The 25785-nt window shown below is 49.2% G+C and overlaps 2 protein-coding genes across 4 annotated transcripts in view; both read left to right on the forward strand.

Annotated features, from left to right (window-relative positions):
- The first annotated feature begins 94 nt into the window (after positions 1–94).
- LOC122363672 (lysosomal alpha-mannosidase-like) lies at positions 95–23335 on the forward strand. Of its 2 annotated transcripts, XM_043333194.1 has the most exons (23): positions 95–399; positions 641–743; positions 1808–1889; positions 7018–7203; positions 7495–7576; positions 7853–7976; positions 8330–8466; positions 8881–9014; positions 9195–9306; positions 9580–9687; positions 9922–10036; positions 10281–10371; positions 10680–10855; positions 11208–11331; positions 11643–11799; positions 12047–12175; positions 12678–12817; positions 13040–13137; positions 13368–13540; positions 20887–21126; positions 21464–21610; positions 22616–22783; positions 23150–23335. In XM_043333194.1, exons 1-23 carry the CDS (start codon positions 328–330, stop codon positions 23204–23206), a joined length of 2955 nt encoding a protein of 984 aa, XP_043189129.1. In that variant the 5' UTR covers positions 95–327; the 3' UTR covers positions 23207–23335. The 2 variants fall into 2 exon arrangements, 1 of the variants encoding a protein (XP_043189129.1); XR_006253404.1 differs by lacking the exons at positions 95–399; positions 641–743; positions 1808–1889; ... (17 more) ...; positions 22616–22783; positions 23150–23335 and adding an exon at positions 17580–20322 and having other exon boundaries at positions 20887–20998.
- A 743-nt stretch (positions 23336–24078) lies between these two features.
- The window catches only part of LOC122363674 (A disintegrin and metalloproteinase with thrombospondin motifs 7-like), an 81024-nt gene continuing 79317 nt past the window's right edge, over positions 24079–25785 (forward strand). Inside the window, exon 1 of one of the 2 annotated variants that reach the window (XR_006253405.1) lies at positions 24079–24335. The gene's annotated coding sequence lies outside the window, so the exon portion shown is untranslated. The remainder of the gene's footprint in view (positions 24336–25785) is intronic. The other variant, XM_043333195.1, reaches the window with a different exon arrangement.

The raw sequence follows: 25785 nt of genomic DNA on the forward strand, positions 1-25785 counted from the left end.
ACCGCCTGGGATGAGATGAGAAGCACACCACAACTCAATGGTAAGAGATCAAACAACAGGCAGGTCATTCACCCTCCCTGCTCTGTCCTGCCAACGTCAGCTGCCCGGAACACTGCTCTTATCTCATGTGGGGGAGGGAGGGGGGCACCTCGGCCGAGGGTGCATCCGGACCCAGTGGCCAGCGCACTTACAGAGCGAGGCGGGACGGCACAGCCGGGGGTGACGCCGGACGCTGTGCGCTGAGCTCGCCGGTCGCTCGTGTGGCGGACCTCGGGTCAGATTAGACTGGTGACCTTGACCCGAGGAGAGGTCATCTAGTGGGTCAGAATGTGGCTGGAGCTACTGGCGGTGGTAGCTGCTGCTTCGGCAGCGCCCAGACAGTCCACTTGCGGATACGAGGTGAGTTTCTCGTGAAAAAAGTTTTAACTAACAGTGTGGTAAAGAGTACGTTTACAGATTCCTGATATAACATCCAAACATGTTCTTGTTTCAAAATAAAAGTAATATACATAGGTAGGTATGTAGATGCTACCCTGCAGATGAACTGCATTTCATCGTCATAAGGGTCGTGTTGTATTTCATACCAATTGTCATTTATCCCCACGTTATCCATGCCGATCGAGTCGAACGTTTTCCCCAGGCCTGTCCTGCCGTGAAGCCGGGTATGCTGAACGTCCATCTGGTTCCACACACCCATGACGATGTCGGGTGGCTGAAGACTGTCGACCAGTACTTCTATGGAGGTGAGACGGGGCTATCTAATGTCCATCGCGAGATTATAAACGTAGACGTGCGTACATAAAAGGAGCAATAATGCGTGTTAACATTCATGTTTAAGACGTAACGGTTAATGATAAGACGTGACATGTGACACAACACTTGACACAATAATGCATTTTTACATACATTACACATGTGTTTCCTTCTAATTAGCATCATTGCAAATATATACGAGGCATCCCATCACTTTTTGCCAGAGCTGGGCAAGTGCGTTCCTTTAGTGCGTTCCTGCGTTCTTCCGTACGTACGCACCGCCCTTTTTAGGAACGCAAGAACGCAGGAACGCAAAGTTTTTTCAAAGGAACGCAAGTAAGAGGAACGCACCACCCGAAATTTTGAAGCGTTCCTGCGTTCTTGCGGAACCACCCGAAAAATTATATTGCTGCCAATGAACTCTGTGTCAAATGTTTGAATCTCGAGTACGTGTGTTTGCCGGTAGAGGCGCCACTTGTCGGTCGAATCGAGGAAGGCTTGCTTAGATTTAGTGGTGATGTTTACTATTCGATTCGGTTTCAGGCATTAAATGTGTAAATATTTTTAGTGGTGATGTTTACTATTCGATTCAGTTTCAGGCATTAAATGTGTAAAGTAAATATGATAACTTTTACTAAGATACATCTTTTAACTTAACTATCAATTTTAAGCAGGTCGTATTTTTGTTGAAAACCCTACGGATGATATTGGTAAAACGTATTTCAGATATTCGATTCGGAAAAGAGATGTCGAGTTGCTTTTCTGCCCCACGTCGCCATTCTGGGTATTCTGTGATCGATTCGCCCCGTGTTTGGTTGGGCCCGCGCCGCGTGGTTCGGCGGTATTTTTGAGGGAGGAACGCAGGAACGCAGGAACGCTAACGCACCGAGCGAAAAAAAAATTGAGGAACGCTATTCCAGGAACGCACTAACCGCGGCCGGAGGAACGCAGGAACGCTAACGCACTACCGAAAATCGAGGAACGCGCCCAGCTCTGCTTTTTGCAATTTGACGCGAGTCGCCCGTGCTGACTGTCTCATGCCCCTCCCCGTCAGCCAAGAACGACATCCAGCGAGCGGGAGTGCAGTACATTTTGGACTCGGTGGTGGATGAACTGGTCAAGGACCCCGCACGACGGTCAGTGACGTAGCAATGGGGTCTCTATCTCCCCTCTCTCTTCTCTCTCTCTCTCTCTCTCCCTCTCGCCACTTTAAGCTCGATTAGTCTATCGATAATATGTACAGCTGTATCTGTTTTGCTATGTATAACGGTTCTGCATGCATGTTAACCCGCGCCCTGCTGGGGGTCCTGGATTTCCACGCCCTGCTGGGGGGGGGGTGTTTGAACACCCCCCCCCCCTTGTAACTCGGCTCCTGGGCCACGTAGCGATACGCGGAAGGCGGCGTTCGAAAGAGCGTAAAAAATAATGACGAAATCACTTCGGTCAATTTTTTGGTCAGGTCAAAGGTCAGGTCACCAGAGGTCATTGAAGGCAAAATTTCGCCGATTTCCAGGTCGAATGTCGACAATTTCCAAGAAGCCAACGCATAACTCGGGAACCAATAGAGCTACCCCAGCCAGCAATTCACTTGGGCTGAACTGTGGCAAACGTCGGGCAGCTTGGGCTTAGCTTGGGTTTGCCCACTTTGATCAAAACCAATGCATTTTTTACTAGGGCTGAGCTTGGGCATGCCGCAGCTATGCCCACGTGCGGATAGCAGTAGCTCAGCCCGACATCTGCCCACGCATCCAAAACAGGCTTAACTTGGGTGGAGCGCGGGCTGATCAAGCTGGCTGTGTCCTTCGGCTAACTGGAGTAAAGCCGGAGTTAAGCCATACTTGTTCGGTTGTTCGCGCATGCGCAGTTCTGCGCCAATCATGTGCAGCGTTTGTGACAGTCTGCGCGCTGTGCGACGAAACGACACACCGGTGTTTGGGCATTTGGTGGTTGATGTTTGGGCGCGTGTGACAGCGCGAAGAACGGATAGTGCTCATTGCTCTTATCAAGTGGACTGGCATGGAGTTTTACGGTAGGTAATTGTATTGAATGGTGCGCTTGATCGTATGTAAACGTCATTATTTTGACTGAGTTTCACGCCATCAAACATGAAGCTGAATAGCTGTTCAGCCTGGCGACTTATACCCTCGCTCAGAAAAGCCGCATTCCGTGCCTTTATGTATATCTTTGTGAAATACCAGCACTTCTGAACCAGGAAAATGAAATACAAAACACAAATATTTATCTACTTATCACCGAGCACGCTCATTCTCTGTCCGCGTTGAAAAATTCGAATGAATATTTTATACGGATCAATGAGAAGTGCTGTTACAGTATTCAATAAGTTATTTTTCAAGCAAACATGCAATGTAAATTAAACCAATTGATCTCTTTTTCAGGTACGTACCATTAGGGCAAATTGTTCCAAAAAAATTGAATAGTTATACAAACCAGGACCGGGTGGACGCCGCTGTCGCCCTCGCCAAGTGGTTTAGCGGAAACTGCATGCTTATAATTAAGTAGGTATACCTACATATACGGAAACTGCGCCGAAAGCTGGCCGACCACCTACTGCAGATGTGTGTGTGTGTGTGGAGGAGCCAGACGCCTCCAAAGCTCCCATTCACCAGAGTGAAGTTCTTTATAAACGATTGTTTGCTAATTGCTTTATGTCTTATGAGCGATTACTTGCTGTCCTTACTTTATGCTTTCGGTTAAGTGTTCAACCAAGTATTATGAACGCCGAACGGGGAGGAAGGCTAGCGGGTCTTGTGATTGATTTATAGTTTTGATGGCGCTTTTTAATGACTCATGCCATATTATTGCTGCAGTTTGCAGTCCACTGTTTCATGTATTTGTGTTTCATTTGACGTGTCTGTAGTCGTTTGAAATAAACATTCAATCAAAGTCAGCCACTACTTTCCTTTCGAAATGCTCGATGACCGGTTAACAGAGCATATGAGTGACCGTAGCAATTTTAAATATGCAATAAAACCACACAACCTGCTGAAAGTGTATTGGCTGCTCCTTGCTACTTGATCCAGTGTGAAGCAAAAACAAGATGAAGTCAAGTCGAGACTTGAGAAAACAGGAGCCGTCACTCGAGCCGAACCCGAGCAAAGCCACAGCAGTTTGCAATGTATAAACCCCATTCACTTCTATGGCTTAAGTCGGGATAGACAGGGCACACAGAGTGGGCTTGCCGGAGTTCAGCCGGCTCGGGCCCAGAGTAATTTCCATTATATAAATGGATTCACTGCTCGGGCTTAAATCGGGCTAACGCCAATCGTCGCTCAACTAGGGCTAAACTACGGCTGCCCGGAGCTCGCAGAGCGGGCATACCTCCGGCAGAGCATGGGCTTTAGTCGGCGTTTCTGTGTCATACGCCGACTTTAGCCCAAGCCCTAGCCGACTTTAGCCCGACTAAAAATCTCGGGCAATCCGCACTTGAGCCTGCTTGGGCCCGGAGCAAAATTGCTGGCTGGGACAGCGCCGCGGAAAAGCGCATTCGATAGCCCTATTAACGCCCTTTCTGAGTAATTATCTCAGATTTGACCTAACGTCAACGGTTTTGCCTCCAGGGGGCAAAAACTGCAAAAATAGCCGATTTTTTCGAAAACAGTTTTTCTGCAATAACTATTGACCCAAGCCTTGTACGAGCTTACTTTTACCGGCATCGTGTTCCTCTCGTCAAGACGCATCGAATGAACTATGTCTTGACCTTGAAAGGTCAACTTGAAAATTTGACCTCAGGTCAAGGTCATGACCTGACCGGAAAGGGTCATGTTGCATATCAGTCGATCCGTATCGTCGAGCTGAACACATCTAAGGCGTTTTCATTGCTCTAGCATGCCTCTATCAAAAGTTATTTGCGAAAAACTGTTAGATACCATTCGTGACCTAAGATGACCTCAGGGCATAAACAAGGGTCACGGACACCATTTTCAAGTTCAGTGTGTCTAAACCACTTGTAATTCGGTGTTTGGGAGTGTTTATAATGTCTTTCATCCAAAAGAGGCGCATTTCAATTTTCTCCCATTGACTTATAATGGGGAGGTCGCAAAATTGACCTGACCTTAGGTCATCGATATCAAAATTCTGAGATATACATTTTGTACATGCTATTGCTTTTAGCAATCGCTGAAAGTTTCAAAGCGATCGGTCACTCGGTGTAGCTATGACAGACATTGAAAGTTTTTATGAGGTGAGGTCACTTCAAGTGATCTGGTGACCTGACCTTGAATGACCTTGGTCTGAAATTTTCACAACATGTGTAGAATTGATGTATGGTAAGGTGTACCAAAAACGGCGGCGCTCCGCGCCGCCGTTTTTGAGATATTCGCGAAAAACCACAGGGGGGGGTGTTCAAACACCCCCCCCAGCAGGGCGCGGGTTAACATGAATAACTTTACTTTTTATTTATTTATTTATTTATTGACAATTAAAACACTCCATATTAAAATGGCGATTCTGAGTGTCGCGTCTGAGTTAAAAGGGGAATACGAGTTAACCCGCGCACCGACGGGGGGGGGCGGATATCCGCCCCCCCTGAGGTTTTTCGCGAATAGCGGGAAAACGAAATTTGGTATGACTATTCCCTTATCAATTTTACACATGGTGTGCAAGTTTGAACCCCCTACCTTTCAAGGTCAGGTCACCAGGTCACTTTGAATGACCCAACCTCAAGTCACTTTTTTGCAACTTTGTCACCGTGCCAGAGCTACAGTAGATGTCGGAGGCCTTTGAAAGTCGCAGGATGTTATTAGGTCATTAGTAGCTACAATTTGTATATCTCGGAATTTTGATATCGGTGACCTAAGGTCAGGTCAATTTCGCGACCTCCCCATTATAAGTCAATGGGGGAAAAATCAACTCCCTGTTTTTACCACTAAAACGGGTCGGAATGGCCCCATATACCATACATGACTTCATATACGATCAAACTTCACTACCTTGCGGTCTGTTTTGCTGTTGGGCAGCTGTGAGGTCATGTGACGTCATCAAAGGTCACCAAAGGTTTTTGGCCAATAACTCCGTACAGGAACAAGATACAGACGCGTGGATGGTCTCATTGTGTTCAGCTCGTCAAGACGCATCGAATGATATACATGATGACCTCGAGGTCACGTGACCTGAGGTCAACCTTTGACCTTGACCTTTCGAGGTCAACATATATATCATTCGATGCGGATTGACGAGAGGATCACGATGATGCCCTTAGTTTGTTCCTATCTTGACTAATTCGAAAGTTATTCGAGAAAAACTCTCTCCATATTTAGCGCCGCCATTTTGACTTTTTCGACCCCTGTGACGTCATATTTGACCTGACCTGAAAATGACCTTTGTAAAAATTGTAGATCTTGACCGTGCGTATCCGATGCCGTTTACCGCTTGTCGCTATCTTGCTTCGTTCTCGAGATCTCAGGGGGGGGGGGGCGGTCATCCGCCCCCCCCGTCGGTACTAAGTTGGCGCAGACCCCCGTCGGTGCGCGGGTTAAAATGCACCCAAATCACAGCACTCAGTAAACATATCGAACCATTCACTCATCCCTAAATACGTAAAAACCACTCGGAAACAGAGCGCTTAAAACTTCCCATAGACAGGCTCCTTAAATCATGGGGCAGGCGATTATATAATTGGGCGATGCTGTAGAGCAGACGGCGCCTCCCTGCTTCGGTCCTCACTCCTCACGCGTGGGAGAGCCAGATCAGTGTCCCGCCTTGTCGAGCATGAGCGCAGGGAAGCGTTGGTCAGGATTTGAGAGGATATATGTAGTCTCCGGCTCTCCAGTGCAGCGCATTTTGTGAAGAAAATTGAGTGAGTGGATTTCGAACAACTGACGGGCGGTGGGCCAACCAAGTTCCTCTCGCACGTCCGATATGTGGTCAAATTTTCTTCGGCCAGACACAACGCGCAGCGCAAAATTGATAACTTTTTGGAGACGTTGCATGTTTTTGTCCGAGCCGTTTCCGTAGACCGAGAGACAATATCGGACGTGTGAGAGGACCAAGGCGCTGACCACAGTAGGCAGGAGATCACTAGGGATGTGGTGACGCACGTGGGACAGCCCGATGAGAATACCGTTGCATTTTTGGACGGGGGCCGATACGTGAGAGTCCCAGGTGAGATGCTTGTACTTGGTGAGTATTCTCAAACATTTTTCAGGTTCGCTATAAGAGTGGGCAAAGTCTGGCCAAAGCAGTCTAGCCTTTCCCCGTCTAAATCAATCTAGCCTTAAAAATCACACGCTCCCTCCCTGCGCGCAGCTTTATCTACGTGGAGACGGCGTTCTTCTGGCGCTGGTACCGGGAGCAGGATGAAGCCACGAAGGCCACCGTCCAGACCTTGGTCAACGAGGGGCGGCTGGAGTTCATCGGGGGCGGCTGGAGTATGAATGACGAGGCGTGCGCACACTACAACGCCGTCATCGACCAGATGTCGCTGGGAATGAGGTGGGTAGTGATCTGCTGTGTGGTGTTTTCTAGTGTTTAATGTATAGTGTATAGGACATCGTCATTTTGTTTTAATTTTAAGTGGTTTCTATTTGCCTTTAGACGGTCCACGTTCCTGGGAACTGATATAGTGAGGTATCGATAGCTCACTTACCTACACCATTTTGTTTCATTTTATTGAAACATTTCGATTTGTGCAAGGTCGATTTTATAATTATCTTAAGTCACTTTTGTGATATTCATTAAACCACACAATGTCTTGATCTCGTTTCATTTCCAATCCACTTTCAGAACGCTGTATGATAATTTCGGCACGTGCGGCATCCCTCGGGTGGCCTGGCAGATTGACCCCTTCGGACACACCAAAGAGCAGGTCAGAACGGCACAACTAAAACAGCAACCGATTGATAAGCCATCTTTAGATAGCAGTCTCATGCAGCATGCTTCATAGGGGAGGTGGTTGATGTGGCTCATCATCGTTTGTATATTCATCTTTTCACGATCCAGTCAAATATATGACTCACATCCTATGTTTTGAATTGAACTATTACCAAATTTGTTTAGGAATAAAAGCATCACATGGTTTGTAAGCGTTTCGTGACAACATTGTAGGTTGCCTGACCACCATCAATTCGACTCTATTTTACAGGTAAACCTGTTCGCCCAAATGGGCTTTGACGGATTGTTTTTCGCTCGTATCGATTACGACGATCGAAAGAAGCGTATTGAAGACAGAAACATGGAGTTTGTTTGGCAGGCTTCGCATGATCAGGGTACGATGGCAAAGGCCGACGGATTACAAATAACATTCGCTAATGGTCAACGTGTATTTACTACCGTAAGCCATATGATTAATGATTTCGCCAAGTTATTCCTGCTTTGCCGTTTTGTTTGTGTCAATGAAATTAATGTTAAATATTATAGTTAATTTGATCAAAACACTCATGAAACATAAGATACTAATAGTTAGAAATATTAGAAACAATTGCTACATTATTGTCACATTACCGTGTGACCATTTCTGACACGTCCAAGTTTTCAGCTACACCTGAAGTTCCGCTTGCAGTTCTTCAACCATTCTCAGCCAAATTTGCTGATGCCTTTCTTATTCCCCTACTGCCGCCAGGCTCTGATGGTAACCTGTTCACTGGGGTTCTGTACAAGCACTATTCGCCGCCTCCGGGTCACTGTTATGACGTCAATTGTAACGATCAGCCAATCATGGACGACAGCCGACTCAAGGATTACAACGTCAACGACAAGGTCAAACACACCGGGCGCCGAGGCCGCTTTTGGGAAGCAATAAAAGCATGTTAGCGATTTGGAACGAATTAGGGCTAAGTTACAACTAAAATCGTTCTAAGGATTATGGCTAACGAAATGCTAATGTGAATTGCGGTCTTGGTCTGAAAAAAAAACTTGAATGAAAATATGGCCAATGCCATAAACGACCGGTACGTTTCTACAATTTTTCCGAGGAATTTCAATATGACATCCCCCTTCGCTTTCCTTCACAGTTACAAGTAATAAAAGTCACTTGAGGTGTTGTGTTTGACGATTATAGTCACCTTAGTTACCACATTTCAGGTGACTGGTGCAATAACTTCCAATACATGGCCGGGAATATCTCGAGAGTTTTCAGATTGCAATGCACTGTCAACCTCGCTTTATTGACAGGTGGCCGATTTCATCGAGTTCTCCAAGAACAAGTCGAAGGCATACAGAAGCAGTCACATCATGATGACGATGGGGGATGACTTCAACTACCAGGCCGCTCACATGTGGTTCAAGAATCTCGACAAACTAATCAAGTAATCGGCTTAAAATGTTCAAATGCTGACATGCCTCTGAACCTTGGCTTTCATGATCCACACTTATGCTTGAAATGAAACGTTAGTGTAATACATTGAGAGAAAAGTTCCCATCGAGAATCGATGTCGGAGACAAAAGGCAAATCTGCCTATTCACGGTATCCGGTCACCTGGCGCCAGGTACGTGAACGCTCGCCAGGCGGAGGGTGAGACGGTGAACCTGCTGTATTCGACGCCCTCCTGCTACCTGAAGGCGCTCCACGACAGCGGCCTCACCTGGCCCTCCTACCAGGTCTGTGACGACGGCTCTCCTTGCGGGTGCTGTGCTTAATTCGTCAAGTTGTTGATCATGGGTTATAAGCTGATATGTGTAGCAAAAGGCTTTCCATAGTCATAACTGAAATAAGATATAAAGAAACTAAAGAAAATAAATGAAAAACAAATAAAGAAATAAATGACGACAGAAAATTACGGATTGTACGTTACGGAGCTGCGCTGCCAACTGCGATGCCAGTTTATTTACCAGCGATAGATCGATTCACTGTCGTTTTTCTGCGACCGACAGGACGACTTCGTGCCCTACGCCAGCGACCCCTGGGCCTACTGGACCGGCTACTTTACCTCCCGGGCCGCGCAGAAGGGCTACATCCGCAAGTCCAACAACGTTCTTCAGGCATGTCTTCTCTGTAAAATTTTGCCTTTTGAAAACATCTGCTGTTAGCGCCTATAATAACCGTTCAGGGTAAGTAGATGATAACACAAAAACGATCAGGATGACCAACAACATTGAAATTAGTCTTACCTTCTAGTCTTTCTTCGAATCATTTCAGATGTTATTACAAGTTCTGATACAAATGAGCAACATCCCTTATTTGATGACTGAACACCCCTCTTTCACTCTATCCAGGTCTGCAAGCAGCTGACGGCGCTGTTCCAGACGGAGGACATGACCAGTCACCCGAACAGGGTGGACATCCTCCGGAATGCCATGGCCATCAACCAGCACCACGACGCTGTCACAGGTATGTTCGTCGGGAAGATGTCATCGATGTGACACGACAATGATAGGGATTCGCTAAAGTTTATCACTTATCAGTCACTATATGAAGCTAACCTAGACTGGTCTGAATTATTTGTTTAGGTGGTGAATGATTAAAACGGAAACAACACTTACGTTTTCTGTATCGAAAATCAGTATGAAGTTGAATATATTTTTGTTCCTACCTGTTCACGTTTGATTCTGAAACGTCACCCCTCTTGGCACAGGGACGGAGAAGCAGCCGGTGGCGGACGATTATGTAATGCGTCTGAGTGAGGGAACAGAGTCCTGTCAGCAGGCCGTCAACGACGCCTTCAGGTCAGTTAGCGATGTTCTCGTGAGCAAATCGTCTATTCTATACCCACCCACCATGAGTCTGCCCCTTCTGTGCTCAATGTAAATGCTGACAGGCCAATTATGGCATGTGTGACACTTTTGTACTTTTTATACCTATTCAATGAAAGGATAGATTTTGCGAATGTTTTCTAATTTCTTTCTTATGTCGTGCGCTGGGATACAATCGGCCTATAGGAATGCTTTCATAATTTGGGCTTTACTCAAGCATCGGATTTACGTACGTTTATGGGTATCTTGGCTATAACCGGGACGTTCTCCCCTTGTTATAGCCTTGCCGGTCTGCCGAAGCAGAGTTTCTGCAATCAGCTGAACACGTCGTCGTGTGACGTCACTGAGGGTCACGATCAGTTCGTGGTGACCGTGTATAACCCGCTGCCGAGGGCTGTCGGACACTGGGTCCGGGTGCCCGTGACGGGACTGTCGGCCACCGTCGCTGACGGAGACGGTGAGAGGACGGCTGGGAGAGCAGGGAGGAGAACAGGGCATCGTGAAACAGATATATGTAAAGATATAGGAAACAAGACGACGCAATATATCTCTGATCAGGGGAGTAAAATGACTTAGGAACTTGCCGTACGGCCACAAATGACAAGGATGCAGGTTACGCTTACTCAACAATCGAGAGGTTCTTAATTACAGATATATGTCGTTAGAATTAATTACAGATAACTGAACTATGCTTCAGAGCAGCATGCCATCCTTTTAATAATATGCATATTCTTAAAAAGAAAATAATGATCTCTGATATTAGATCTCGTCTTTGATACTGAATGCCATCCGTCCCCGAACCACCTCAGGCACTGTGGTGGAGAGTCAGCTGAGCCCCATTCCTGAGGAGGTGCTCAGGCTGCCGGGTCGCACCTCGACCGCCACCTATGAGCTGGTGTTCAGGGCTGACGACCTGCCCCCGCTGGGATTCAGGTGAGTAATTTACAATACTGAGATCATGGTCAGCAGTAGTTGTAGAGTATAGCTTGTTATATGCTGCTTAATTATACTTCTTGGTTGGCTCATGTTTACAAGTTTCCAGTGATTTTTGAAACTTGTTCAGAAGATAGCGTTTTTTATCCGGAATGCCGTTTTCGAACGGTGATGTTTTCGTACGGAGAAGCGAAAAATGAGAAAAGGCTATCCGTTTGACGGACGTTAAAACGTATTTGCACTAGCAGCCGTTTGGCACAAATGTAAAGCAGCAGAATGATCCACAAGATACCTCTCGTCTTCTTCTACAGGTCGTATTTCGTTAGCGTGTCCGCATCCATTGCTGTCTCGCAACACATGCACAAGGCCCCCCGGCAGGCACCACTCTCGAATGGTCACGTGACTCTCGACCTTGACCCGGCGTCGGGTCGGCTGGCTCGTATTAGGACGGACAGCGCCGATGTCGCAGTGAGTTTATGCGTTCATGGCCAGTGATTGAAGTTTGTCAGTTTTGAATATCCGTTTTGGCGTAAACTGCTGCATGTCAAACCACCCTCACATTTTTTAAATTTTGCCGTCAAGCAATTTTTGTGTCATTCTAAAACAATTTTTAAAGCAATACATGTCTCGCTTATAACAGCAATAGTCATTTTAGAACGGATAAGCGTGTGTGTAACTTCAGGGTTGTATTACCAACCATGTTCTTGCCATTCAGGTGAATCAGACATTTATGTGGTACCACGGGTACGGGAGCGACAAAAACGACCCCTGGGAGCCCCAGCATAGACCCACTGGCGCCTACGTCTTCAACCCGGTGGCAGACGCCATCCCAATCCAGCCCAAAGTAAGGCCGCCCGTATAGAAGTAGGTATACTATGCACTGTACCATCATTTTTACTTTCCTGCAGGCTTATTTACAAGATAAGTACATATGTGCTCCCCTACATCATATTCTTACCGATTCATGATAACAGGAATATCGTTACGTACGGTGCTAGATGATCAATTGAATCAGTTCGCGTCTAGACCTCAGTCCTCAGGACATCAATATAATATTTGGCTATTTACTTTATGATGTAGTTGGTTGGATATTGCTAAACAAAGGGGAGACATTTATTCATCTTGTGCGTCATAGAAAATAACATTTCTGGGATTTTTACTGTTATCTTAATTGTTTTTGGTAATGCCAGCTAATTATAACATTAAATCTCCATTAAGATCATTCTCCGAGAAATGAGTGTACGGTTAGCGTCACTTTCCGTGAAACCTGTCAGAAGCATCATGTCGTTAACGCAGTGACGCTAGAATCTGAAGTAACGCCGTCCGTATGTCTTTGGCTGTCTCAGGACGTGGTGATTCTGGAAGGACCTCTGGTGAAGGAGATCCGACACTCCTTCGCCGAGACGTGGGTGTCTCAGGTCACCCGACTGTACACCGGAGAGCCGTACGCCGAAATCGAGTGGCAGGTCGGACCGATACCGACAGAGTAAGCGATTTGTTGCAGTCGTTTACGTTTTATACAATGCAGCTGCAATAGCTTTTCTGATAATTAGAATGAGCAAGCGATAATTAAACACCTTTTCGAAGATAAATACATTTTGGTAATTGGTTGATGTGAAAGCAGAACAACATAACTATCAGTTTCTTGTTCTATAAATTATGACAAAACAGTCGTAAAAATAGATAATGGCCGTATCTGTTTGCGTAGGGACGGCGTGGCGAAGGAGGTCATCAGTCGGTTCACCAGTGACATCAGCTCTAATGATTTGTTCTACACCGACTCCAACGGTCGGCAAATGATGGAACGTAAGTCTAAATCGAAATGAGTGAGATATTATTTCTAAATTCTAAGGTCGTTTAAATCACTCACCTCTCTTGGCCCTGTTGTATGTTTCGACATCATCCAACGGCCAACTTCAATATCAAACAATGCACTTGATGCATGCAATTAAGTAGTATCGGGCCAGAGTTTATGGGTGCCATGCCTGAAACAGTTTTTTCAGCCCGTGTTTACTTTACTGAGCCGTTCTTCTCAGGTCAGCGGGACAGGCGCTCGTCGTGGCCTCTGAATGTGACGGAGCCCGTGTCCGGTAACTACTACCCTGTGAACTCACGGATCTACATCAGGGATGCAGCCAGTCAGCTGACCGTGCTCTCGGACCGATCGCAGGGAGGCGCCAGTCTGGCCAGCGGACAGCTCGAGCTCATGGTGCGAACCATATGTTTCATTTATAAATATTTCAGGAACCGGCTTGTTTATTTCCATTCCTTTGACTTTTCAAAGGAAGGCAATGATAATGTCTTCTTGATTTTGTAAGAAAATGAATAATCGCACTGTGCCGTCATGACGCGAAGTTTTTTTTCAGTCAAACTGTTGCAAGTGCAAGCGAAATCCGTTTAAAAGCCGAGCGATCAACAGATGCCGATGTCGGGAGCCTGTATGAGTCGGAACTTAGAAGATTTAAATTTGTCGAAATAACCCGTGGTATACCATATGCCACAGCAACAACTCTTTATGTATATGACACATTTTTTTTATAAATTTAGCTCGAATGTTTGAATGGACGGATTGACAGAGCCGGAGCCCACGCTAAGCAGAGCTTGTTGCGTAGACCCCGACCCCTACCGTCCGATCGCGCAATTCCGGGTAACGGGAGAATTTAGATTCCAAAGTTTAAAGGTAGTGTGCCAGCTTTCCTGGACCGTATGGAGTTAATGGCCCAGATAAGGAGAGCCGGATTTTTAGAACTTATCCATACCTTCAAAACTCATGGAAACGTCTTAAATTCTTCAAATTTTGAGTACCCCAGTGTGAAATTCGCCCCGACGGGTTGTCGGTCGTACCCCAACCACATTTCACACCACTATGAACAATAAATGCACACACTGAAATCGCTATTACCGATATGCTCATCCAATCAAGTTTCGATAAACCCGTTCATCATCATCTCCTGCGGTTTCGAACACGCCTGTTAGGTGGTGTGGTAGACCGCGCCCAAAGCCAGGGCCCCGGTAACGTGAGGTAGCCGAGTCGGGGCAGCGTGCGCTGACCCAAGCCGGGGCCGCGCGTCCTCCCGGTGTCATGTGATAGCCCGGGGCTGCCTGCGGGGATGCGGTAGACCGCGCCCAAAGCTGCGGCCCCGGCTTGGGTCAGCGCACGCTGCCCCGACTCGGCTACCTCACGTTACCGGGGCCCTGGCTTTGGGCGCGGCTTCTGCTCATACTTTGTGGTGGGGTGGTGGTGCGTCGGGCCGCGCGCTCTGACTTCGGCCAAGAAAAATGCGTCAGCTGATCAATGTCATTTCTGCCACTTGCGTGTGGTGAAATGGGGTCATAACTTAAGAGACGGCTTTTTCATATCAATTATTTTACATGAAATCATACTTCAAACCATAAATAATGTTCGACAGCCAAATAAAAGAAACAATACCAATACAGGCTTACAGTTTAAGGCTCGACATTGTGTTGTCTACGATTAGACTGTTGTGAATTATCTGCGCGGAGGCGCTGGCAATGGTCGACGCGTGAGAAATTTGAAATGATTGAATTGCGTGAGGTGAAAAATGTCTAGAAAAAGGGGAGATACTGATGCGATGGCTTGATTTGAATGAAGCGATTGATTAAGTTTTGCTTTAACGTAAAAGGCCTAGAACGATGAATTAGAAATGATCAACGCGATCATGAAATCACGACAAATGTAAAATATTGTCTGCGACAGTGCAATGTGACTCAAGATACCATCTGCCTTACCTACGCAATACATCGGTTTTCTAACATTTCTGGTGACCGTGACAGGACATGGAACATTATATAGAGATCGCCGTAAGGCAGGGGTTGTCCGGTGCAGAAGCACTGCAGTTTGCTGAGAAGCAAGTAGATAGAGAAGAAAGAAGAGAGGAGCGTGAACGTGAACGTGAACGACAAGAAAAGGAATCCGAAAAAAGGCGACAACATGAACTTGAAATGGAACGAATGAGAATTGAAGCTGACAGGGAAAGCCAGCACAGCAGAAACACCGACGTCAGGTTAGTGGCAAAAAGACCCAGAATGCCGACATTTGAAGACAGCAAGGACGACATGGACAGTTATCTTAGCAGATTCGAAAGGATTGCTGAGATAAATCAGTGGCCTCGCGAAGACTGGGCTGCAAATTTAAGCGCGTTACTTACTGGCCAAGCACTTGACACATACTCACGGCTAAGCAGGGAGGATGCCGATGATTATGATATTCTTAAGACGGCTCTACTGAACAGGTATGGCCTGACAGGCGAAGGCTACCGTAAAAAACTGCGTGACGCGAGACCCGAACTTAACGAAACTCCAGCGCAGTTTATCACCCGGCTGAACAGCTACGCCACTCGCTGGGTTGACTTAACCGACACCGAGCACTCTTACAATGCCTTGCGAGATCTTTTAATCCTAGAACAGTTTTTTGAGTGTTGCCCAAAACAATTGGAGGTGTACCTGAAGGAAAAGGGTGTTAATGAGCTGACAGAACTGGCTGAGTATACGCGGACCTATACAGAAGCACACGGACGCTCGTTTCACAGTCTCTGCAAAACCACGGCAGCTGCCTCAGCGGCAGACAGAAGTCTGCCGGAGAGACGCGCGAGCCCCTTCGGTTCCGCCACTGCCTTAAGAGCTTCTCGACAGGAGTCACTACCACGCTGTACCTTTTGCGAGTACCCGCACCCCGCAGAAGACTGCCGGAAGGCCAGAAACTGGACCATCGCGGAGAGACGTGACCGGTTAAGACGCGTGGGCGCCTGTTACTGGTGCTTGGAGAACGGACATCGAGCGTCGGAGTGCTCTGCTGGCAAGCCACGATGCACTAAGTGTAGCGGAAGGCATTCTGTGCTCCTATGTGGTGACTCAGCTGGAACCGCTAGCAATGCCGCCACCTCAGCAGCTATTTCTGTAGAACCAGCGGGCACTGAAAGCAACGTCACTGTGACAGCAGCTAGCACGGCTAAGCGGAGCAAAGTCCTGATGCAGACCGCACAGGTGAGGGCAACTGGCGAGCTCAGTGAAAAAACAGTTCGAATCATGCTTGACTCAGGTAGCAACCAAACGTTCATTAGAACAGCAGTAGCTCGCGAGCTTGGATGTCGTGTTCTAAGCAGTGAACATTTGAAAGTTGAAACCTTTGGAGGAAGCAAGACAACACAATGTTTGACCAACAGAGTACAGCTAAGCCTGAGAGCTGAAGCTCAATCGGGCATCGTACTAACCGCCTACGAGGTGCCAGAGATATGTGCCGCACCCCCGACCATCGTGACCTCCGACCTAAAAGCGTACCCACACCTTACCGGACTCAAGCTGGCGGAACCACCAGGAGAACACGATAGTCGAGACGTGGATATCCTGATCGGACTAGACTACTTTCAAAACATTGTCGACGGAAGAATGAAGGTTGGTCCAGCAGGGCCGGTAGCAATGGGCTCTATTTTCGGATGGATCCTCGCTGGACGGGTACATTCGGAACACGTGGGTGCGGCCCCAGCTGCAGCAGTCAACTTCATCCGTGCCGACACAAGAAGTCTGCTTGAGGATCTATGGAGTCTAGAAGGCATTGGAATCGGTTCAGATGGAGTAAGCGGGACAAACAAAGAATCGGAAGAGGATGAACAGGCGCTGAAACACTTCCAAGAAACGTGCACTCGTCTACCTGATGGGCGCTACGAAAACCGATGGCCATGGAAAGAGGGGGGAGCGCAGGGTCTGCCAACCAACGAAAAACACGCTGTAATTCGGCTAGAAGCCTGTGAAGCCGCTTTGAGGAAAACTGGACGCCTGCAGGAGTATGATGATGCCATTCAGAACTATCTGGAGGCCGGCCATGCAGAGCGAGTACCACTGGAGCCAGACGGACCAGTCCATGTGTTGCCGCACCACGCAGTCTACAAGAAGGGAAAAATACGCGTGGTCTTCGACGCCGCCGCTGGTCATCCGAAGGCACTCAACGACTTCATCCGAGCAGGTCCCAATCTTATTGCCGACCTTACGGGTGTGTTACTGAGGTTCCGCTCAAACAACATCGGTCTCACTGCTGACCTTGAGAAAGCCTTCCTGCAGCTGTCACTCCACCCTAGTGATCGTGATGTCACCAGGTTCCTCTGGAGGGAGAAGGCGTGCGACCTCAAGCCGACCACCTACAGGATGAAAAGAGTCCTGTTCGGGGTGAATGCCTCGCCGTTCTTGCTGCAGGCGACGCTAAGGCAGCACCTCACACATTTTAAGCGTTCCGATCCTGAACTGGTTGACCGACTCATCAGGGACATCTACTGTGATGATTTAATCACTAGCGTTGCTTCAGACGAAGAAGCACGCTGTGTGAAGGAAAGGACAGTCCAAATATTCAGTGAAGCTCAGATGAATATGACAAAATGGACTACCAGCTTCCAGCCAACTGACCCCCAGGAGCTAGCCAACTGCTCAAACAGCGAACGAAAGGTGCTCGGAGTGAGCTGGGCCCCAACCACAGATCATCTAGTGGTTGAAACTGATCAGCTGGCTCAACTTGGAAGTTGTCTGCCAGAGACAAAGAGGAGCATCCTGAAGATTACGGCGAGATTCTATGACCCACTGGGACTCCTGAATCCTGTGTCGGTGCGGGCTAAGATGATGCTCAAAGCACTCTGGAAGGAGGGCAAGGGATGGGATGAAGCTCTTCCTAGTGCCGTCCAGTGCCAGTGGAGAAAGTGGCTCCGTGAACTCCGCACTTTGGGAAAGTTTTTCATTCCTAGAAACTGTGCGCTGGCCGAGAGACCGTACCAGATTCACGTATTCTGTGATGCAAGTAAAGAAGCCTATGCAGCCGTCCTCTACATCAGAAGTGAGCATTCGGAGCAGTGTGCAAGTACCTACTTGCTCATCAGCAAGTCACGTCTTTCGCCGAGTCAAGAAATCACCATTCCAAGGCTCGAGCTTACGGCAGCTCTGATCGGCGCACGGCTTCTAGCCTACGTGAAGAAACAGCTAACTGTGCCACCCCAGAAAAGCTTCCTATGGACAGACTCCATGGTGGCTCTCAGCTGGATCAATAGCGACGCGGATAGATGGGGCGTGTACGTGAGGAATCGCGTGCAGGAGCTACAAGAGCTGACCGCCGCAGAGGAATGGGGACACTGCCCCGGAAACGAGAACCCGGCGGACCTGCCCTCCCGAGGTACGTCAGCGGACCGCCTGAACGGTGACCTCTGGTTGCACGGACCAGAGTGGCTCAGACAGCACGAGTCACAATGGCCCCAGAAAAGGGATTCTGAGCCCGAACCATCACAGTGTCAGCTGGAAGAAAGGAAGCAAGCTCTGGTGGTACTTAGTGACAGTTCTGGAACGCAGCAGCTCTTTGATCCGGTCGGCTACGGCTCCTTGAAACGTTTACTCAACGTGACAGCTTGGGTACTGAGATGGGTACACAACTGCAGACAAGACGGCAGACAAGACAGGAAAACGGGACCACTGGTGGCCGAAGAGGTAGAAGGCGCGTTGGAATACTGGATCAAAGCTGCGCAATCAAAGTTCCATGAAGACGTGTCAGCGCTGAGAAAGGGACAGCCGCTGTCTCCAAAGTCGCGCCTGCATAGTCTTGGTGCCAGACTAGAGAACGGTATACTGAAGAAAGAGGGTCGTCTCCAAGAGGCCCTTCTGAATGATGAAGAGAAGCACCCCATCATTCTGCCGTCGGATCACCGACTAGTACAGCTACTCGTTGAAGACACTCATCTGCGGCTGTGCCATGCCGGCGTGCAGCAGGTGTTGAGTGCGCTCAGGGACAGATATTGGATTCTGCGAGGCCGCCAGGTGGTCCGGTCAGTGTTACGAAGCTGTCAAAGGTGCCTGATTTTCCGTGCACAACCTCTTGGTCAAGTGGTAGCACCTCTACCAAGCACCAGGACTCGCCCCTCACAACCCTTTAGTCACATCGGTGTGGACCTTGGAGGACCACTGCTGGTCCGTGGGGGAGCAGGTCATCAAGCTTCAAGGCTGTATTTTGTGGTATTCACGTGTGCGGTTACGCGCGCGCTCCATCTAGAGCTAGTTTCGTCACAGGGGACCGAGGACTTCATCCAAGCTTACCGCAGATTTGCAGCCCGCAGAGGAAAGCCCAGAAGTGTGTTGAGCGACAACGCAAAAAACTTCAAGGGAGCGGCTAAGGTTTTAGCGACTGAGGGCGTGAGCTGGCACTTCATTGTTGAGCGAGCCCCCTGGTGGGGGGGCTTTTGGGAGCGGTTGGTTGGACTAACCAAGGCTGCCCTCCGCAGAACACTTGGCAGTGCCCTTCTCGGTAGGGAAGAGCTCGAGACAGTTCTCTGCCAGATCGAGAGCGCTATCAACCGGCGCCCTCTGACAGCCGTCACTGACGACCCGAGTGACCAGCAGCCGCTCAGACCTGCCGACTTCCTAAGGTGTCCACTGGGAGGAGCAGAGGAAGAGGAGGACGATCTCCGAGGCCGGCGGCGTTACCAGACTAGAGTTGCGGTGCACCTTTGGAGACGCTGGCAGAGAGAATACCTGAGAAATCTGAGAGATTTCCAACACAGACAGCTGATCCGAGAAGCAGCTATCGGTGACTTAGTACTCGTCGAGGGAGAGCAGTCCAACCGGTTAACATGGAAGACCGGTGTCATCACAGCGCTACACACTGGCCGAGATGGACGAGTGCGATCGGCGACACTGCGCACCACAGATGGTGACCGACGGCGGCCAGTACAAAGACTTTATTTACTTGAGGGTAGCAGATGCTGAGCGTGCCGCCGGTCACGTGGGGGAGGGTGTTGTGAATTATCTGCGCGGAGGCGCTGGCAATGGTCGACGCGTGAGAAATTTGAAATGATTGAATTGCGTGAGGTGAAAAATGTCTAGAAAAAGGGGAGATACTGATGCGATGGCTTGATTTGAATGAAGCGATTGATTAAGTTTTGCTTTAACGTAAAAGGCCTAGAACGATGAATTAGAAATGATCAACGCGATCATGAAATCACGACAAATGTAAAATATTGTCTGCGACAGTGCAATGTGACTCAAGATACCATCTGCCTTACCTACGCAATACATCGGTTTTCTAACATAGACAGCTGATAACTCATTCCCGTACGTCGTAACTCTATAATGACCTTTGCTTATTGTCACATGTGCGCCGCATTCGCGATTGTTGCCGACGCCTGTTTGCAGCTCAGCCCCACTACAGTTGTTATACATATCGAAAAACCGATAAACTTTTAGGCGAAAAAGGCACTATTCCAGGCCCATTTTTGATTTTTTTGCGATATTAGGTAAACACAGAAGCTTCTTATCCTAGGAAAAATAAAATGGGAAATCTTTCAAAGGTGGCACACTACCTTTAACGTGCCCTTCAAAGCCGGACACGGCCTGTCCCACTCAACTGACTTCAACTGGCTGCGGCTGCTCCCACCAACCGCAGACCATCCCCGTCAGGAGTCTCAAATATCGAGCGCCGGAACGTCTCGAACCCGGGCTCTCACTACCGGGAGTCCAATGCTCTACCAACTGAGCTACGGGACAGGCACATTATTCCATTTCTCCCGTTCGCAGCTCCACCGTCGCACCGTGCAGGACGACGGGTTCGGCGTGGGGGAGCCCCTGAACGAGACGGCGTATGGTGCCGGTCTGGTGGTGCGCGGTCGGCACTGGGTGCTGCTCTCCGACCCTGCCGAGGGAGCCCGGCTGCACCGGGACCTGGCTCAGAGGGTGTTCATGGCGCCGCAGCTCAGCTTCTCGGTGGCTGAGGATACGACGGTGGAGGAGTGGCTCAGTGGGCCGGCACCCAAACAGGTGGGTGGACGCGGCCGGGGAAAGGAAGGTGTGCTGGTAAAGGTGTGTGTGTGTATCAGCGCATATGACTGGCAAAGTCCATTCATCTTATCGACATACCTGTGTGCTATCGACATCATGCAAGTTACTGGTGGTACTTACATACATATACATGTATGTATTTCATAGCGCAAATTGCATACTGCTCACGCTACTGCCATAAGCTTGAAAGTTTAATGAACGAACGCGCTGTAATCCTTACAAATACTAACACTCAACAATGACGCCCGAGTTTTACACAGCTGGCTATAAACACCAACTACCAAGTCACTTGAAAACATCTCAACACCTATTTCAGTTCACTGGCCTAAACGCCCTACCTGTCAACGTCCATCTGCTCACCTTGGAGACCTATAAGACCGGACAGCTTCTGATCCGGCTGGAGCACCAGTACGAGGCAGGGGAGGACCCGGAGCTCAGCCAGCCGGTCGAGGTCAACGTGCAGGTATAGTGACCGAAGTTTTTACGAGCGAGCGAGCGCAGCGAGCGAAATGAGTCTTTTCAATATAACGGAAAAATCTCAGTATGAGCGGCCCGGCCCGGCCCGGCCCGGCCTGTAACGCTTTTGAGAGGCTTATATCTCAGCAACCGCTGGACCGATTGGCCTGCGGTCTTTTTTGTTGGGTAGCCCCATCCCTTCTACCCCGTAATTGACTACTTTTGATACATCTCAGTGACCGTCGCGGCACGTGCCACGTGAAAAGTCAAGGGTGTTCAAGCTGTTTTGCAAAAGTAGTGATTTTGAGAGGCTCATATCTCAGCAGCCGCTTGGGCGATTGACTTGCGGTAATTTTTGTAGGGTAGCAGCATCCCTTCTACCCAAAATAGGATCCTCTCGATGCATGTGGGTCACCCCCAGTGCACGTGCAAAATACAACAATAAGAGGTGCCAAATTTGTTCCCATTTCAGTAACTCGGTAATTACTGGGGCGATTTCGCTGAAACTTGGCATACAGCCATACAGGTAGGCATTAACCAGGCAATGCATTCCCATGTGTTGCGGTTGGGGTGCTACTGCACGTGCGCACGTGCAGGGGGCGTTTCCAGATCTCGAGAACGGCTGGGCCGATTGCGCTCAAATTTGGTACACGGTTGGGGACCAGTTAGTAGGGTGCCGTGCAAAAGTCATTTTGGACCCCGTTTGCACGTGCGCACGTGCAGAATGCCGCTTCCAGATCTCAGGAACGGCTGGGCCGATTGCGTTCAATTTTGGCACACCGCTAGCGACCGGTTAGAAGGGTGCTTTGCGCAAGCCCGTTGGAAGCACCCTCTCGCCCTTCTGCACGTGCAGGGCTCACTATCTCGCTCGCTCGTTCTTCGCCCAAAAGGCGTTTTACTGGTATTAAATGACCAGTTGACAGTTCGATAAGTTTATAAATATCCTCTCATGAAAGTTATCTTCCGGCTTACAGTACACCTGTCTGTGACTGATTTCTGTCTGTTTGTTCAGGATCTGTTCACCACCCTGGATATTACTGCTGTGGAGGAATACGGCCTCTCTGCTGATCGGCCTCTGATGGAGATCAATCGGTTTGACTGGAATTATAACACCACTGCCAGTCGTCAGGGAGGCAAACAAGAGGCGGGACAGCGCGACACTACCGCAGACTTGTTCATGGTGAGGATGCAGCAACCCCAGTCATTCATCCATCCATTCATTCATTCATTCATTCATCCATTCATTCATTCATTCATTCATTCATTCATTCATTCATTCATTCATTCATTCATTCATTCATTCATTCATTCATTCATTCATTCATTCATTCATTCATTCATTCATTCAAATATTCAGCTCCTTCGTATTTTTTTTTCGTTACTATTGTATTGTATTGTGTTGTTTTACGTTCAATACAATACAATACATGTAAATGCGAAACGCATTGCATTGCATTTAAAATATTTTTCAACGCATGGGCTATGAAAGTGAAGTGGTTGTCGCGGTTGTACGGAATATGACAGCCGACCGACTCCCCTTTTTCAGGTGACGCTGAACCCGATGGAGATACACACGTTCGTGGCCGACTTCCAGACGCTTTAAACTATTTGTGTCACTTATAAAACGTATCCAGTAACTGAATCATACTATTCAGTACTTCTAGTAATTTCACTGACTCAATCGGTCATGTCAAATGTTCAAGTGCTCTAATATACCTAGCCTGAACAAAAAGGACTTCAAGCGTCAAAACTGTTCCTCAGAGTTACACTGCACGCCTCCGCGCGATCACTGGTGCCGCCTGGCTGGCTTCCGCTCCCACTCCCATTCATGAACTCCGAGTTAGTGTCGAGTTAGCACCGCGTGCTCGCCAGGTGATGGCTTGATCGTGGCCACCAACGCCGGAAGACTGCGTAGCAACAGCGGTGAACAAAGAAACGAAAAACTCGCGTGGCAAAAGCTCGTGGAGACTGGAGAAGGGTGGCATACCCCGAACCCGCAGAACAGCCCGCACTTATTCACCACCCTTCGGTATAAAAGGCATATCCGCCGCGCGGCTGCGAAATACTGCATGCTAAGTAAAAAATGAACGTTTTATAGGAGCTATTATTAGTGCAAAGAGCGATATAAGAGTGGCGTTGGTTGTGATTTGTCCAGTCAGACTCAGACTGCCCACGAGTTCCAGTATGAAATATAACGGCACCCTGACAATTTATCTGTGGCCCTATCCACGCCGAAAACACTCGACTAAGCCTCGCGAGACAAGTCGCGTCCTCGAGCGCGCTTACGTCACCGGTGTCCACCTCGTCGCTCTGAGGGCGGCCCGCCGCGCCGTCCGCGCCGGCCGGCCGGCCGCCACCGGCTGGGGCCAGTTCGGGTTCTGCTGCGCACGCGCCCCGGCCGCCCGCTACCTGCCGCCCTCCCCTCCCCTCCCCCTCCCCCGGCGCCCACACCACGTGACTGGGGCGGCGCCACTGTGCGGGCCGTCTGGTGCGGTGCGCGGCCGGCCACGTGACCGTTCTCGGCGCGAGCTCGTGTCAGAGGTCAGCTCGCCGCCGTGGGGGGAGCGCCGCGGGGGGCCGGGAAGTGGTGCGAGACGGAGGGGTGTGAGCACAGGTGGAGTGGTCCAGTGGACGGGCAGATCCGCGTCACAGACAGTCCGCTGACAGCCAGTGCGGTGTCCGGTGTCCCAGAACGGAGGTGACGCGTCGTCGCTGGTCCAAGGATCTTTCAGGTGAGTTTTCCGAAATGGGCAATGCGCAATATCGCGCCGGTCGTGAGTTCCGATGTCTTGACAGTTTCAGTGAGCTGTCCACCCGTCGCCAGCGTCGGACGTCGATGGCACGCGTCCCACCACGGAGCCCTGCCGCCGGTCTGCACCGCAGTGCACCGCGCTCCGGCGCTGCGCGGCGACCTCGGGCTAGTGACGTCATTGGGCGGCCTTCTCGGGTGCTGATTGGCTGACGGCGCGGCGATGACGGCGACCAATCAGTGCGGCGGTCTGGACAGGCCTGTCACCGGTTCGCGGAACGGTTCAGACGTAAAGCCCGGGAAGAACACGGCATTAGTTGTTCATTTACTGTCCTGAGCTCTTTGCGAAGTTTTTGTTTCTCAACAAATGTTTATTTCATTTAAAGAAAATGCATCGGCTTCGCCTGCACTGCTCTAGGCTGCTGATATTTGCTATTTTATGAGATTCTCTGCTTTTTTTGTGGAAAAGATAAAGGTCGTCCCGTTCTGAGTGCCATCACAAGGCGATGGTGGTCGGGGACGTATCTTTACTTCGTGCGTGTTGACGAATGACAGAGACTATGGGCGCAAAATGACCTTGTAGTCGGCGCGCCCTTAAGCCCCAATAAACAAACAAGAATGACAGAGACTACAAAATGATTTCAAATACGGGCATGGTCTAACCCAGGTGAAATCGCGACTTCTATCCTTGGTAAACGTTTGAGAAAAAAGTCGTTACGAACGGCTGTTTCTGGTATGTCGCTCACTCACCCGTCTCCGACCCTCATTATCATATGTCACCGAATTTTGAATGATTTTATTCAAGTTAATCGACCTATTTATCACTTTCATGCCTTATTAAATCGTTCCCAAGAGTTCAAATAATTTTCACCAGCAACCATCCACCATCGATTGGTGTTAAACTATATACGAGTAGACAAGCCATTGGATTTTCCCGCTGATGCCGTAAATGAACAAACGACTTTCAACTTCTTGAACGAGCATTTCTAATTTTATTGTACTCCAACCGCTGCATTCTGAAATTCGGTTAAATTCGGTTCCAAATCAAGCCTCGGGGAAAACCTCAAAGGAATGTCGCTCTCCAGCGGTTATGCGCCGGTCCCTAAGCAGCGCCCCAGTTTCTGCTGCGCCGTGCTGGGTGGCCCCGGGCGGCCCAAATCACCCGTCTGGCACTCGCTGTCGCTCTGACGCCGCTGGGTCGCGCCCGAACACCGCCGCCGGGACGGACGGTAGCTCCTTCGGCAAACAGCGGTCCCGTGTTGACGGCCGGCCGCGGCAGTCGGCGGCGACGCGACGGCGCCGCGCGCGCCGCCCCCGGGGCGCCGGAACCGACACCCCGCGGCGCCGCGTCGACACACAGCGACAGACAGACAGACAGACAGATGGATGGCCCGGCCATGGATTACCTACTACCTGGATCGGCAACTCCGCGG

The sequence above is a fragment of the Amphibalanus amphitrite genome, unplaced genomic scaffold, assembly GCF_019059575.1.
Source record: "Amphibalanus amphitrite isolate SeventyFive unplaced genomic scaffold, NRLGWU_Aamphi_draft 000633F_arrow, whole genome shotgun sequence".
NCBI classification, from domain to species: Eukaryota; Metazoa; Arthropoda; class Thecostraca; order Balanomorpha; family Balanidae; genus Amphibalanus; species Amphibalanus amphitrite.

Excerpts from the sequence above, each read along its gene's own strand:
- LOC122363672 (XM_043333194.1), top strand. The coding sequence starts at position 328 with ATGTGGCTGGAGCTACTGGCGGTGGTAGCTGCTGCTTCGGCAGCGCCC. Across the intron at positions 744-1,807 it reads CGACCAGTACTTCTATGGAG|CCAAGAACGACATCCAGCGA; the intron begins GTGAGACGGGGC and ends CCTCCCCGTCAG. Across the intron at positions 21,611-22,615 it reads CGGTCGAGGTCAACGTGCAG|GATCTGTTCACCACCCTGGA; the intron begins GTATAGTGACCG and ends CTGTTTGTTCAG.